Genomic DNA, 15242 nt, shown 5'->3' with positions numbered 1-15242 from the left:
CTAGTGACACTTCAATCTGTGACAGTTCCTCAGATTTGTCACCTACAAAAGCCAGCTCAGGTTTGGGAATCTCCCTAACATCCTCAGCCGTGAAGACTGAAGCAAAGAATCCATTTAGTTTCTCTGCAATGACTTTATCATCTTTAAGCGCTCCTTTTGTATTTCGATCATTAAGGGGCCCCACTGGTTGTTTAGCAGGCTTCCTGCTTCTGATGTACTTAAAAAAACATTTTGTTATTACCTTTAGAGTTTTTGGCTAGCCGTTCTTCAAACTCCTCTTTGGCTTTTCTTATTACACTCTTGCACTTAAGTTGGCAGTGTTTGTGCTCCTTTCTATTTGCCTCACTAGGATTTGACTTCCACTTTTTAAAGGAAGTCTTTTTATCTCTCACTGCTTCTTTTACATGGTTGTTAAGCCACGGTGGCTCTTTTTTAGTTCTTTTACTGTGTTTCTTAATTTGCGGTATACATTGAAGTTGGGCCTCTATTATGGTGTCTTTAAAAAGGGCCCATGCAACTTGCAGGGATTTCACTTTAGTCACTGTACCTTTTAACTTTTGTTTAACTAACCCCCTCATTTTTGTATAGTTCCCCCTTTTGAAATTAAATGCCACAGTGTTGGGCTGTTGAGGTGTTCTTCCCACCACAGGGATGTTGAATGCTATTGTATTATGGTCACTATTTCCAAGCGGTCCTGCTATAGTTACCTCTTGGACCAGCTCCTGCGCTCCACTCAGGATTAAATCTAGAGTTGCCTCTCCCCTTGTGGGTTCCCGTACCAGCTGCTCATTTAAAGTATCGAGAAATTTTATCTCTGCATTTCGTCCTGAAGTGAAATGTTCTCAGTCAATATGGGGATAATTGAAATCCCCCACCATTATTGGGTTCTTAATTTTGATAGCCTCTCTAATTTCCCTTAGCATTTCATCATCACTATTACTGTCCTGGTCCGTTGCGCATTTTTCCTGGCTGTGAATTTGGTAGGACCCTAGTCAGGAAGGGTGTTGGTCATGTGATGCAATATATCATTATGAGATTTGCTGGTCTCGCATTGCTGAGATGTTGTCTGACACACACAAGACAGGACTTGAACTGGGAACCTATCAAGGTGACTGCCTTAGCCACTAAGCTCCTCGGCAGCTTTCGTCCTTGCAGCGCTCCTGGGGCTGGATGGTGCACTAATGCAGGTGTTGTTCCCTTCACAGATAGAGCTTGTAATGGATGCTATTCATAAAAATAGGAATTTGCAGTATAAGAAAACAGTGGAGGTAAGTGGCCCCTATCATCTGGTTCTTACAGACCACAGATCTGTCACATGCAGGCACATTAGAAATATAGCACTGTCTGTGTTACCTACAATAGTTTTGTGTTTGAATGGTTAAACAGTGGTAATGGTATTTGCATGAGCACACATCCTGTGTCCAAGCACTGAAGCTGACTAAGCCACCAAATCTTTCATTGTCTTTGTATTTACTGTATTTTTGTTCTGCACCTGGCGAGTGGCAGGCAGACAAGGAGTTACAGAGCAAATGCAAAGAATGTGGGAGGAAAATGAATGTGGGGCCAGCTGTGTTATTCAGGCTGTGATGCGGGTGATCAAATCTCGTGCTTCAGGACATAAATGGATCTCGGGTCAGGAAGGAAAGGTGTCCTTACATATGCAGCATTGAACAGCTGGCTGCCTTCATTTGAGGGGCTTGTCTTCTTCTGAAACATCAGATGTTGGTGGCTACCAGAGGCAGGATACTGAACTGAAGTTCCAATAATGTATGTGGCAGATCCTATAGAATCCTTAACCTGAGTGCAGGATTTGATCCAACAGTTTAGTGAGTGTGTGTTGTTTTGCATTTCCTACTCGCTTACATACCCACCTCTCTCCTAGGCAAAGAGGCTGTATGAGCAGCGATGCAGGGATAAAGATGAAGCAGAACAGGCTGTGCACCGCAATGCAAACCTTGTAACACAAAAGCAACAAGAAAAGGTAACACAGGGAGGGTGAAAGGAAGGCACTTTTCTTGTCCTGCCTTAGGTACTGTTCAATAACTAAATCACCTCCAGGAAAAAATAACATTAAGAACATAAGAACGGCCATACTGGGACAGACCAAAGGTCTATCTAACCCAGTATCCTGTCTTCTGACAGCGGCCAATGCCAGGTGCCCCAGAGGGAATGGACTGAACCGGTAATCATCAAGTGATCCATTCCCTGTTGCTCATTCCCAGCCTCTGACAAACAGAGGCTAGGGACACCATCCCTGCCCATCCTGGCTAATAGCCATTGATGGACCTATCCTCCATTAACTTATCTAGTTCTTTTTTGAGCCCTATTATAGTCATTTTAGAACTAAAGATAGCGGCTACAATTTCTAAGAAACCTGCCGACAGGAACCCTGAACCTGCAGTTGGATTTACACAGGAGAGCCCCCTTTCACTGCACGGAGGCTCTGGTAGTGGAACTGCTAGGAGTTCAGAGGTGGTTCTGGGTGCTTGGTAGCTAGCTGAAGGCCTGATGGTTGACAGCCAGCATGGAAGACTTGAATCACTAGTGAGGAATCATTGACACAGAGCTTGGGGGGAAAAAAAATCTGGGTTGGTGGTTTGACTTCACCCGCTGGTTAAGGATGGATTTTCAGGATAGAAATGAGGTCCAACCTTACTTTCTCTGCAGTGTTTGTGGGTTGGGCTGTTGCCTCACAATGGCCTCTTTATCTTTCTGTTTTTCAGCTGTTTGTAAAGTTGGCTCAGAGCAAGTCAGCTCTGGAAGATTCTGGTGAGTGCTGATAATGTGGAGTATCTGTTACATTTGGAGGGGCTGGGACACGCTGGGGGCTGCAGGTAGGGGATGGGATGGAAGGGAGCCCATTACACAAGTGCTCTATTGGGGTGAATGGCATAGACCTCCCTTTCCTAAAACAGTGGGTCGCACAGTTATGTGCTGGATACATTTGCCCCAGGGAGTCAAACGTTCTGTCTTGATGGCTCATTGTCTCCTTGTGATGAGACAATATCCCAGCTAGAGCTGGTTGGAAATGTTTAGTTAAAACTTTTTTTGATGGAAAATGCCATTTTTGTCATACTGGGAATAATTTTGGAATAACAGGTTTATTTGATTGTGACAAATATTTCAGCAGAACAAAATATTTTGAAATAAAAATATTTCCATTTTGGAATACGTTTGTCTTGGAAAATGTCAAGAGTTTCTTGTTTGTGCGGCATTGTCTGCACTAGAACCGGCTGCAACTTGGACTTGGTGGTTTGCAGAAAACGTTAACGCCTCAGAATTTCTTTTTGTTCTGATTCAAAATGAAAACAGATATTTTTTTGAAATTTCACACCAAATGGAATTTCTCAAAAGTTTCAGTTTGGGGAATTTTTTGTTTCGAAATTTCGTCATTTCATTTTGGAATTTCAAAATACTGTTTAGTATTTTGAGTTTTTTGAATATTTTTATAATGTTCTTTCATGACACGTCCATGAAAGTAGTGCTTAATATTCACTACAACTGCTGTCATGTCATAGTATGACATGATGTAACTGAAATATTCTATTTTTATTGGATTTTCTTTTAACAATTAAGAGCAGCTACTACTTAGAACTGGTTGAAAGATCTTCGCTTTTCTAGGTGAAAGTGTCTGTGTTTATAATTTAAACAATTTGATCCTTTGAAATGAGTTTGAAACTCATTTCACATGCTCTAGACCCAAATTAAACCCAGGGTCCAACATATTCTGATCACTGTTTAGAATTGTTTACCTGAGTCTTTCATGCATCCAGACCTGTGTGTTGTACATGTGATCAAATTGCTGTTGGATTTCCCTATCAGACCGGCAATATCAGCTGAATGTTGGTGCGCTTGAGAAGATCAGAGAAGAATGGCAGAATGAACACACCAAAGCCTGCGAGGTAACACCCCAAAGCCTGCCATCCATCCTAGAGATAATGGAGGATCTTAATGCTGCAACACTCTGTCTTTGAGATTGGGATTTCATTTCCTTCACTGCCAATGCTAGTGAGGGACCTCTTCTGTTTCCTTGTTGGTAAAACTTCAAGATACTTCCCAATTAAACTTGCATGTCCCTGCCTCTTGGTGCCTGGATACAAAGCCCCCAAAATTGGCATTTAAAAGAAGGGAAATATATTGGAAAGCCTTCAAGTGTCAGCGTGCAAAATAGTGGCATTTTTTGTGCTGGAGTTTTTGTATGCAAAGTGCTGCCATCTACTGGACGGAACCTTAGCTTATTTAATACAATGATGGACAGGCTTAGGGAGATTGAGATTTGCCTTTATTACTTTATTTCTCTGAGGAGCCCATAAACTCTTTCCATATTCTAGTCAAAGTAACAAGCTGCATGGTCTTATTGCTGTAACCTTTGTTCTTTCCCTGAGGCTTGATGGCACTCCTTGTCAGGTCATATCTTACCTTACACTGCAAACCCTCTCAGCCAGGGATGTTTGGCCTGTTTCTCCTCTCACTAAGGCGATGTCTACACTAAGAAATTACTCCGATTTTACAGAAGTCGATTTTTGGGAACAGACTGTATAAAGTGAAGTGCATGCGTCCACACTAAGCACATTAATTCAGCGGTGTGCATCCATAGTACCATGGCAAGCGCCGACTTTCGGAGCGGTGCACTGTGGGTAGCTATCCCACAGTTCCTGCAGTCCCTGCTGCCCATTGGAATTCTGGGTTGAGCTCCCAATGCCTGATGGGGCCAAAAATTTGACACGGGTGGTTATGGGTAAATGTTGTCAGTCAGCCCTCCCTCTGTGAAAACAACGGCGGACAATCATTTCGCTCCCTTTTCCCTGGATTGTCCGAGCAGACGCTATAGCACGGCAAGCATGGAGCCCATTCATGGGTGCTCCTGGCCGGCCTCCGTGAGGTTGGTCGGGGGTGCATGGACAAAAATGGGAGTGACTCCCTAGGTCATTCTCTTCTTTAAGTTTTGTCTAATGGAGATTCAGTGCTGCCTAGAATATCAGGCAAGCCTACTAAAGAACCAGAGAGGCAAGCGGCTGCTCCGGGTCAGAGCCCCAAATATCCTGCAGAAATGAGGAGCTGCATGCTATTCTAGCGGGTGCCCCTACAACAACCCTACCTGTTGCTTCCCTGCTCCCCCACCCCGCCTGGGCTACCTTGGCAGTTATCCCCCCATTTGTGTGATGAAGTAATAAAGAATTCATGAATTTGAAACAACACTGACTTTATTGCCTCTGCAAGCAGAGATCAAAGGGGGGAGGAGAGGGGAGGGCGGTTGTTTTGGCATTCCGTCTTTTGGAACGGAGTTCTGATAGCACAGATTTGTCTCCCCATACAGCGATCAGATCCAGTACCTCCCATACGGTCCATGCTGGAGCTCTTTTTTGATTCTGGGACTGCATCACCTGTGCTGATCAGAGCTCCACGCTGGGCAAACAGGAAATGAAATTAAAAAGTTCGCGGGGCTTTTCCTGTCTACCTGGCCAGTGCATCCGAGTTCAGATTGCTGCCCAGAGCAGTCACAATGGTGCACTGTGAGATAGCTCCCGGAGACCAGTACTGTCAAATTGCGTCCGCACTAACCCTAATTCGAACTGGCAATGTCGATTTCAGCGCTACTCCCCTCTTCGGGGAGGAGTTCAGAAATCTATTTGAAGAGCCCTTTATGTCGACAAAAATGGCTTCGTTGTGTGGATGGGTGCAGGGTTAATTCGATTTAATGCTGTTAAATTCAACCTAAACTCGTAGTGTAGACCAGGCCTTAGACTGGTATAAAATCAGGAGTCGCTCCTACACCAGCATAACACATGTGTCAGTGAGGAGAAGAATCAGGCCCTTTGCCTGTAAAGCACCACATGCATTTACGATGAGAGAGAGAGAGAGAGAGAGAGATGGAGGGCACCAGACCGAGACTCACATCTAAGTTCTATCCCCAGTTCAACCAAGAACTCCATGCATCATCTTGGGCAAATCTTGAGGTTTCCGACACACCTATGATCCTGTCACGTTGCTTTAGCATCAATATATTGCATTTGCTATTGGTGACACTGCTGTTCTAGGCAGAGCAGCTGGGTTCTATTCCCTTCTCTGCCACTGGCCTGCTGGGTAACCTTGGGCACGTCATGCCATTGCGCTGTGCCTCAGTTTCCCATCTGTAAAATAGGGATGATGATAGTGATGTCCTTTGTACAGTGCTCTGCGATCTCTGGATTAAAAAGGGCTCTAAAAGGGAGGTACTATTATGAGTTCAGCTCAGCCCATTCCCTAGTGCTGACCCCTTTCAAAAATATCGCTGCTCGTTCTTCCATTTTGCTTTGGCTTCTTAAAATGAAATGAGCTGCCTGTGTGTGCTTTGCCCATCCAAAACTTGTCAATGGCTCAGGGTAATGAAAACCCATCGGCTGATAGTGAGGAGTGGGAAACAAAGATTCATTTCCTCAAATCAGTCCGGTTGTGTTGATTAGACGCGCCAAGAGCGGACGTTCTGCCGCAGGTCCATTGTCCTGCCAATTAAATGTGTGCTCTTGGTGAGAGGTTGCTTGTTAGCTGTGGAAATGTGAAAAGGACTCTTCCTGATGGAATGAATACATATGGAAGGGCGGACTTCCGAAGGTTTGGGCTCTGTGGAGCATCCAGACTGTTCCATGCCTATCGGAATGACCCAAACGTGGGTGTGGGTCTGGGTGTAGGGATGAGAGCAGTGGCCTGGGATCACTAAATCAAGGGGTGACCAAACAGTGCATTGGCAAGCTGGCTTGCCTCCTCACCATCCGCAGGTGTCAGCGTCTGGAATCAGTCCTCCCACCATGGTGCAACAGGACCCAATAACCTGCCTGGGCTTCCCTTTTAAGTTTAGCACGCAATTTTTGGCCATCCGATGTTTCAGGCAAGATGATCTCACTTAAGGCGGGTTGTGTGTGGATGAGATGGGGCCAGAGGGAAAGCTGAAGACCCATCTTGAGGAGAAGGGGTCCCTTCAGAAAATGTGCAAATCCTGATGGAGCAGAGTGCCGGGATCAGCTGAACCTGGTGGATCCTGCCTTGATGCAGGCTTCTGTTTAATACCATGTAGTGCTGGCTGTTAATCTATTTTTCCCATAAAGAATAAAGGATGGTAGCAGTTAGAGATGGAAAAGACTCATTAGACTAAGTCCAGCCCCGTACAAAGGTAGGATAGACTCCCCTAGAGAGGGGAGATTAAGGCCAAAATGCCAAGAAGTGGTGAAGTTAGACCCAAGGTCAGGTCATTGCTTAGAACATCTGTAAACAGGACTAGCAAAGGAGTAGTATGTGTCCAATATGGCCCAAACCTGTATTGGCAGGGAGGTTGCCTAGATGATGTATGTCTTCTCCTTCTCCAACTTCCACGATTAATCCCAGCTGGCTGGGAACATGGCCGTTAGTTATTTTGTTAACATACCCTGACTTGCCTCCCTGTATCTCCTCAGTTCTTTGAGACCCAGGAGTCCGAACGGATAAACTACTTCCGCAATGCGCTGTGGCTGCACCTTAACCAGCTCTCTCAAGAGTGCGTCCAGAGTGATGAGGTTGGTCCGAAAAACCCAAGGCCCTCCAAACCTTTTATTTGCCGAGCAGAAGGGGAAGGTTCTTCCCTCGCATTGCACTGTCTTCACCGCTATTGCTACCTGTGCTTGCTATCTTCAAGCTAGCTCCGATAGGGTGGTCTGCGCACAGCTTTTGCTTTGTTGATATTCTCATAGATAATTCAGCAGATCGCAATAACGAACACCCAGTCAATAGTGTGGAACAGGATTTGAAATCCTGGCTCCAATGAAGTCAATGGCAAAAGCTCCCGTTGCTTTTATTGGGGCCAAGATTTTCACCTCTTGGATTATTGACACTTATTTTGCTGATGCAAATTATATCCTTTCTCCTTCCAGAAAGACTAATTAATTCTTGTTTCTGCACTTTATGCTTTTAAAAAAAAACCCTTTTTTTTGTTTTCCTTTTTACAGAGATATGAAGAAACCCGTAGGAGTCTAGAAATGTGCAGCATCGAGAAGGATATCGAATTTTTTGTAAATTTCCGTAAAACCGGAAGTGTGCCCCCAGGTAACTGCTTGATGTGGGTTTTCTAAGCGGTGTGGCCATCAGCATTCTGTACAGCTTCTCAGCTCTAGTAAGGGTATGGGTTTTATTAAACAAAGCTTGGCGCAGAAAGCAAGCGCGCTTGATGGTTCTGGTTCTGTGTTGGTCTCAAAATGAAGCCTGTTTCTAGAGTGGCATCCTTGCACTGGGGTAGCAGGCAATTGCCACCAGACCCTGAGGAGAACTCAAACCTCATTTGTATAGGCTTTGGTTTCTAATAATACAGTTTTTTCAGCGTGGAAGGGATGGAGCTGAAGAAGGAATTTGCATCTCCCATTGTGCAGATGTGATGCTGTACACTGCATGCCAACGGCTCACAAAAAGCAGTTTTTTACAGCTGACTTGTATTTCCACCCCTCCAGCTCCTGTGGTCTATGAAAATTACTATAACACACAAAGAAATGCAACTACAACAAGAAATCAGGCCCCAGCACCTGGGAAAGGGAGGTAAGACTAAACAAACCCAACACAAACCAAATAATAAAAGTAATGGCCTGGCTATTGGGAACCTATAGGTTAAAACTGGGTGTTGCTTCTTTAAGTCTTTCAGAACTGTTTGGATCTTAGGCTCTTTCAGGGTCCCACAGAAGTTGGGGGTTGGGGTACGTGGTCAGCGGGGAGGGCAGGGCAGGTTGGGAATTTTGCCTGGATTGAGTCCCCCTCTGTACCAGGAAACCCTCTGAGATCTTGGGCACTGGTTTGCCACCTCCTTTGCTCCCTAGCCCACCCCTGCTGCTGGAAACCTTCCTGCATTCCTTGCATGGCTCCCTTCTCCCCACGTCTGTCTGGGGTGGGCGGGATCATCGAAGAACACATGCCCATGTGAGCAAAGGAGAGAACCTAGATCAGCTGCACTGGGAGAGCAAGGGAACCTGCTGACCAAAGAGGGGAGTGGACGGGTCTGCTGTGGGGAGAGAAAAGGAACTGAGAGCACCTTTGTCATCACTGAAGTCCATGGCTGCTTTGCAATAGGAGTCAGTCACAATAATGACTCCCTGATGGCTGGGGTTGGAATACTGAACTAAATGATGGCACATGTGTGCATGAAGCCCCACGGTTCACCCTGTGAAGGGCTGTGGCTAACACCACTTTTCTTCCCCACCCCACCACAAAAACTACATTCTGGTGGGACAGGGGCTGCCTGGTTCTTGCGTCTTGTCCGTTGCTAATGACATTGCAGGAGATTAATAATACGGCACACTTTGAAATTGGGACATTGCAAACCTCAAACCAACCAAAGTTCTCGGCACTCACAATCTACCAGAAATGCCATGTGGGGCTGCGCAAGAATTGAATAATATGAAAGAATCAGATCATTTTGCAGCAAGGAGACAAGTGTTGTCTTGTTTGTTTTCTGTGCAGGAGGGGGCCGTTACCAATTCCTGCGAGTGGGCCAGGTGAGTTACACCCAGTCATTCTAGAAATCACACATTTTAAAGCATTTTTTTGTGCAATCCTCTTTTGTATTTCAATTTTGCAGGTGTTGCAGGTTCTGTGTGTAATTCCACTGCCATGTAAATATTGGCGAGCTTGCCTGATTCTCATATTCCCCATATCATTCTAACCATGGATATCTCTAAAAATGTGGTTCTGGGCACCTGTAAGCTTCTGTTAGAAATAGAGGGTGACATCATGGCTCCATTGAAGTCAGTTGGAGCTTTGCCACTGATTTCAATGGGGCCAGAAGTTCACCCAGCAAGAGGGTCCAACCAAAGTCCTGGATATGGACAGTCCTGAACTTTGAGAAAGGCAAGATCTGGACCTGAAGGCTCCAGCTTGGGCTCTTCTCTCCTTGGGAAGCATTGATTTTATTATTAGCAGTGTGGCCTAGTAGATAGGGCCCTGGACTGGGACTCAGAAGACCTGGCTTCTGTTCTTGGCTCTGCCACTGCCTATTGGGTTACCCAGATGAAGCGCTTTCTCTCCGTCTGCTTCTGTTTCCCCATCTGTAAAAATGGGATAATGCGAGCAACCTCTTTTGTCAAGTGCTCTGAGCTTTATGGATGAAAAGTACCATGTAGCAGCTAAGTGTTACTATTGTGATCTCTATATTGCAGGTGACCCTGATTACGCGACGGTTGATGGTTACAGTTTAATACATCACTAGCATGAGCTGTAAGTATTTTCATTCTGAAAAGGACTTACTTGGGGCCTGCGTTAGTCACACCAGGGAGGTGTAGGGTCTAGTCCTCGCCAGCATGTTGCGCACTAACTGCCCCGTGGAGACCCTGCTAGTGTGCACTCAGAGGTCCCTAGTGCGTGTTAACCTAGTCCGGTTTCAAACAGTACTATGTCATTGCTCGCTAGGGAGCTTTTAATGTGTGTCAGCAGGGTCCACACAGCTCAGTTAGTGCACGTCACACTTGTGCAGGCTGACATGCTGCACAGTCTCCCATGGAAAGAATTGGAGGTCCCATTCTTTGGTATTTTAAAAGCCATGCTAAAAAAGCACTACCCAGCGCTGTAGTGGAACAATCCTGCATAGGTTGGGAGGGGGACTGGATGATCTAGCTGGCTGCTTTTCCTCTCATCAGTACATTTCATTCTGTCTACATTTCTTTCACTGAAATATTGGCTCTTACAATTCCATCCTCTTCTCCAGGGTCTCAAAGCTGCTTGCCCAGTAGTGGCACTGAGTGCAAAAATTAGTCGTCTGAGCCACCCATCAGAGACGGTGTATTCAGTTGCAATTCCAGCATCGGGCACAGTGACACAGCATGGAACTGTTTCTTCTTTTAAAAAATATTTTGAAACTCTAGGGTAACTATTTTGTATGTTTTGAGGATCCACATGAGGTCCAACAAGGCCCCTCTTCCTTCACGGCGACAAACTACACGGGCTGATGTCCTATTTTCGAGGTCAGGAAGGAGGACATTGAATCTCTGAATAATGTTAGCTGAACCAATGGAATCTCCCCTATCAATAAGAGAGGCTTGTGTTCTGGTGTTGGTGACAGTTCTTTGTGATGTGCAAATCTCAACATCTGTGTGGAAGACTCTAAAGGATTTTAAAACAAGGAATCTCTTCTCACCATGACGACTGAGAATTCACATGTGCCATCGTAGTGCTGCTAATGGGAATCATGTGCAGTGCTTTGGGCATAGCACACAGGTCAAAGTAAGGTTTTGGTCTGGTACGCTGGATTTTCACCAGGCTGACTAAGATCATAGCCTAGCCCTAATTGTGGGAGTGCTCATTAGACTGCTTACTCATGGCAACACTGAGAGTTAGAACTCGAGAGGTATTTATATGGCTGTACTGTGCATTTGCTCCAGGCTACGCAGTGATGTTGGAAGAAGCTGATTCATATCCTGTCTCTGTCTATCACGCCTCAGGAGCCTGTTTGGATTACATGAATGGTCCGTTGACTTCAATATGGGTTCTGATGAGAGGAAGGTGAACAAGTTATGGCCCTTCAGTAGTTACCTACCACCCTTCCCTGGTTCTACTGTGGCACAGCAGTACAATACAAAACCATCCTTGCAAGTCCAGGCTGGTGAGAATAACTGGAGGACATGAGCTGGCCCTCCGGACAGCTACATGTGAAGGCAGCTTGCCGCTGTTCAGCTACCCGCCACCAGGGCCGGCTCTGGCTTTTTTGCTGCCCCAAGCGCAAACAAAAAAAAAAGAAAAGAAAAAAACCTGCGGGGCGGCCGGAGCGCGAGTTCAGGGGGACTCCTGGCACTGCAGACATGCCCCGGGGAAGGAGACAGAGGGAGGGGAGAGAGAGGGGGGGGGCAGGCCTTCTGCCGCGCCGCCTGCTGGGAGGGCTCCGCACCGCTCCGGTCGGTGGGGTGGGAAGGACGCGGGCTGCCCTGCCAGGCTTGCTACAGACCTGGCACCAGCTGGGGCAGAGGGAGGGCGCAGCCCGCTCCCAGCAGGGCACTCCCCTCCTCCGTGCCGCCGCCCCCTACAGGGCAGCTGGAGCGGCAAACAAAAAAGGAAAAAGGAAAAAAAGGATTTGAGGGAATGCCGCCCCTTAGAATCTGCCGCCCCATGCACGAGCTTGCTTGGCTGGTGCCTGGAGCCGGCCCTGCCCGCCACTTATCCTGCTCTCGACAGATTCCGCAAACTCCAAACAGGCTAATCTGTGTGAGCAGCTGGACTCTTGGGTGCATGTTTTGACCAGGACCCAGAGTCAGAATCTCGTGAGGTTTTGCCCGTTGGAGGCAACAATTCAGGCACGTCGTCAGCTGCTTCTTCTATCTTTTGCGTTCCACTGTCCAATACGCTTGAAAATAAATAATATTTTCTTATTGCCTTTTCCTGTCTCCATTTAGCAAATCTTTTCCCCCTCCCCCCATGTTTTGAGGTCTGATCCTGCTCCCACTGAAGTCAATGGCAGAATTCCCATTTGTTATTAATGTTGTGGGATCTGGCTCTTCCGTTTCTAATAAAGCCCAAACTAACTTGGTTACTGTTGTTGGCCTAGCTGCAAAGCTCATTTCCTGACCAGAACTTCCCCAGCCTTCATGTCCATCTCCATTGGCTGTTACCTGCAGGGCCGGCTCCAGGCACCAGCCCAGCAAGCAACTGCTTGGGGTGGCCAATGGTGAGGGGCGGCACGTCCGAGTCTTCGGTGGCAATGCAGTGGCGGGTCCCTCACTCCCTCTTGGAGCGAAGGACCAGCCGCCGAATTGCCACTGAAGCGGTGGCAGTAGAGCTGCAGATCGCGATTGCGACTTTTTTTTTTTTTTTTTTTTTTCTGCTTGAGGCAGCAAAAACCTTGGAGCCAGCCCTGGTTACCTGTCAGGTGCAGAGACACTGATGAAGTCTGCCCATCTGTGTGTAGCTCTTGGTGCGAGCATATACAGGTTTTCATTTCTTGCTGTAGAGCAACAGGGATGAGTCTGCATCAAATTGTGTCTGAGCTCTGTGTGATTTTGTACAAACCTAGGGAATGTCGCTTTGTTTCCTTGTGTGGGAAAGACCCCAATGTGATAAGTGAGGTTTGAATTCTGCCCTGCTACATTTTAATGATCTGTACGAAATGCACAGTTAGAGGAATACGTTGTCTTATTAAAAAAAAGACCTTTAAATATCCCGATATAATTTTATATTGTAGATTATTTTGAATCTCTCTCTCTCTCTCTCTGTATATATATATATATATATATATTTCAGATTTGAATCTTGCATACTGAACATGTAATTATATATGCTCTAAAATAGACTTCAATTTGGGAGGTGAATTTGCTCCTCCGTCCTGCATGTAAAGGCCTGGACAGACTGGTTATAGCCACCAGTACAATGTGCAGGAAGGAGGCATTGAAGATTACAGACCTCTGCTACCGCACCTTTTTCCTGATCTAACCTCTCTCTGCTCTGCCAGTCCCAGTCCTCCCTTTGGATCTCGGTCCTACACTACAGCCCACTACTCTTTCAAATCTCGCCCCCCAAAGAGTTCTGTCGATGCTTCCCAACCCAATCGATCTGAAATGTTAACTGAGCGCTGGTCATTGTAGCATGTAAGTGTTCCTCTTCTGCTGGGCCTTTGATGCAAACTTGCCAGTGCAGCACAACCCTCTATGCTATTCCAGTCCTGGGTCTCCAAAACCATTCTGCCAATGCACCTCAGTGCTCACCTTGAGCTTGCTGGGGTGTGGACTTCTGCTTTCCTCCTGTTCTGGAATGCATAGCCACGAGCACATATACTGTGTCGATTCCAGTGCAAGACACCTACGGATGTAGGGAACTTCAGTGACTGGATCTCCATATATGATGGCCCATTGGGCCGACTCTATTTTTCTCTCGCCTCACTTTGGAGGGGAGTGGGAGTGAGAAAGTGATCCCACGGGTTCCTATAAATGCAAGTGAAGCCCTGACTCTAATGTGGTTGAAAATGATGATGTAACACTCCATTGAATTTAAACAGTGGTTCTCACTCGGTTCCATCCCAGGCCCCCTTCCCATCTAGCTGAAATCCCCTACCCATTTAGCAACATGGGAAGGATGGGGTGGTCGTGATCCCAACATTTGTTTGTGACAGTCCCTATTGCTGTTCTAGTAGTTGCAACTCCCAAGATGAGAACCCCATGTTTAAAAGATGTCAGAAGCTGATCAAGCCTAGATTTCATTTGCAAATCCAGACCACAGAGCATTAAAAGAACAAACAGGTAAAGTGCAGATGAGAAAATACATCGCTATTTATCATTGTATTGTTACAAATGCACACCAGAATAGATGGTTCAGTGATACCACCTAGCACTTATATAGTGCTTTTTCATCATTTCTTCTCAAAGTGCTTAACAAAGGAGATCAGTATAATTATTCCCATTTGCCAGGTGGGCAAACTGAGGCATAACAACTTGATCAGTCACCTAGCAGGTCAGTGGTACAGACAGGACTAGAATCTAGGTCTCCTGAGTCCCAGTCCTGCATTCTCTCCACTAGGCCAGATAGTCTCAGCGTGAGAGAGAATTGGTACAGAGCCTTTGTGAGTGGTGTCCAAATGTTACTTCCATCTGAAAGCTGTAGAAAGAGAATTGACCCCAGATCTACAGCTAGGGCCTTTCATTAGAGATTACTTGGATGGCTGAATAGTAAGGTCAGGGCCATAGTATAAGAACTAGTACTCAGAAGCATATTGTACAAGAAGCTCCTTTTCTCTGCTGGGATTTCCAGGCTGACACAGGGCGGTAGATGGTCTTAGTTTGTTTCTTGCCTACAAAAACTGCTGCTCAACAACTTTCAAAGTGGTGCACTGTGTTTTAGGCACATAACTCACAATAACTTCAATGGAAGTCATGCAGCGAAACCCACGTGCATCACTTGAAAAAGGGAGGGGCTAAAATGCAGCCCCATATTAATTGCCCAAGAGTGATGCTCCTATCTCAGTCCTGGGAGTAGAGAGAGCGATTATTTAGTTGACAGCAGGACTCCAATAAATAAGTGCTTTTCGAAAGGGATCTTTTTAGTTCAGAGTGTAGTTAATCACAGGGCAATGTCATGCACATTTGAAATGTGGATCGCTTCACTGTATTTGCTCTCTGATTTAAAGAAGCCAGTCCTGAAAGCAAAAGCAAAAAGTCTGAGTATTCTGCCCAGCCAATCTTAAAGAGAAAGAAAGCAAGCTGCCACCAAAAATCAAGGTTCTTCTCTGAGTTGTCCTAGAGAGTGTCTAAAATCACTTCAGAATCAATAGGTCAATACTC

The 15242-nt window shown here is 46.0% G+C and overlaps 1 protein-coding gene across 2 annotated transcripts in view; it reads left to right on the top strand.

The window, feature by feature from the left end:
• PSTPIP2 (proline-serine-threonine phosphatase interacting protein 2) overlaps window positions 1-12004 on the top strand; it is a 53592-nt gene extending 41588 nt beyond the window's left edge. The window contains exons 6-15 of one of the 2 annotated variants that reach the window (XM_045020193.1): window positions 1206-1268; window positions 1883-1981; window positions 2724-2769; window positions 3823-3902; window positions 7428-7526; window positions 7956-8052; window positions 8451-8535; window positions 9451-9485; window positions 10146-10203; window positions 10691-12004. In XM_045020193.1, coding sequence (XP_044876128.1) covers window positions 1206-1268; window positions 1883-1981; window positions 2724-2769; window positions 3823-3902; window positions 7428-7526; window positions 7956-8052; window positions 8451-8535; window positions 9451-9485; window positions 10146-10195 — 654 coding nt within the window. In that variant the 3' untranslated portion in view covers window positions 10196-10203; window positions 10691-12004. The remainder of the gene's footprint in view (window positions 1-1205; window positions 1269-1882; window positions 1982-2723; window positions 2770-3822; window positions 3903-7427; window positions 7527-7955; window positions 8053-8450; window positions 8536-9450; window positions 9486-10145; window positions 10204-10690) is intronic. The other variant, XM_045020194.1, reaches the window with a different exon arrangement.
• Window positions 12005-15242: the final 3238 nt, after the last annotated feature.

The sequence above is a fragment of the Mauremys mutica genome, chromosome 6, assembly GCF_020497125.1.
Source record: "Mauremys mutica isolate MM-2020 ecotype Southern chromosome 6, ASM2049712v1, whole genome shotgun sequence".
Lineage (NCBI taxonomy): Eukaryota > Metazoa > Chordata > Testudines > Geoemydidae > Mauremys > Mauremys mutica.
Note: the sequence above shows the minus strand (reverse complement) of the source record. Positions and strands in the feature narration are given on the sequence as shown.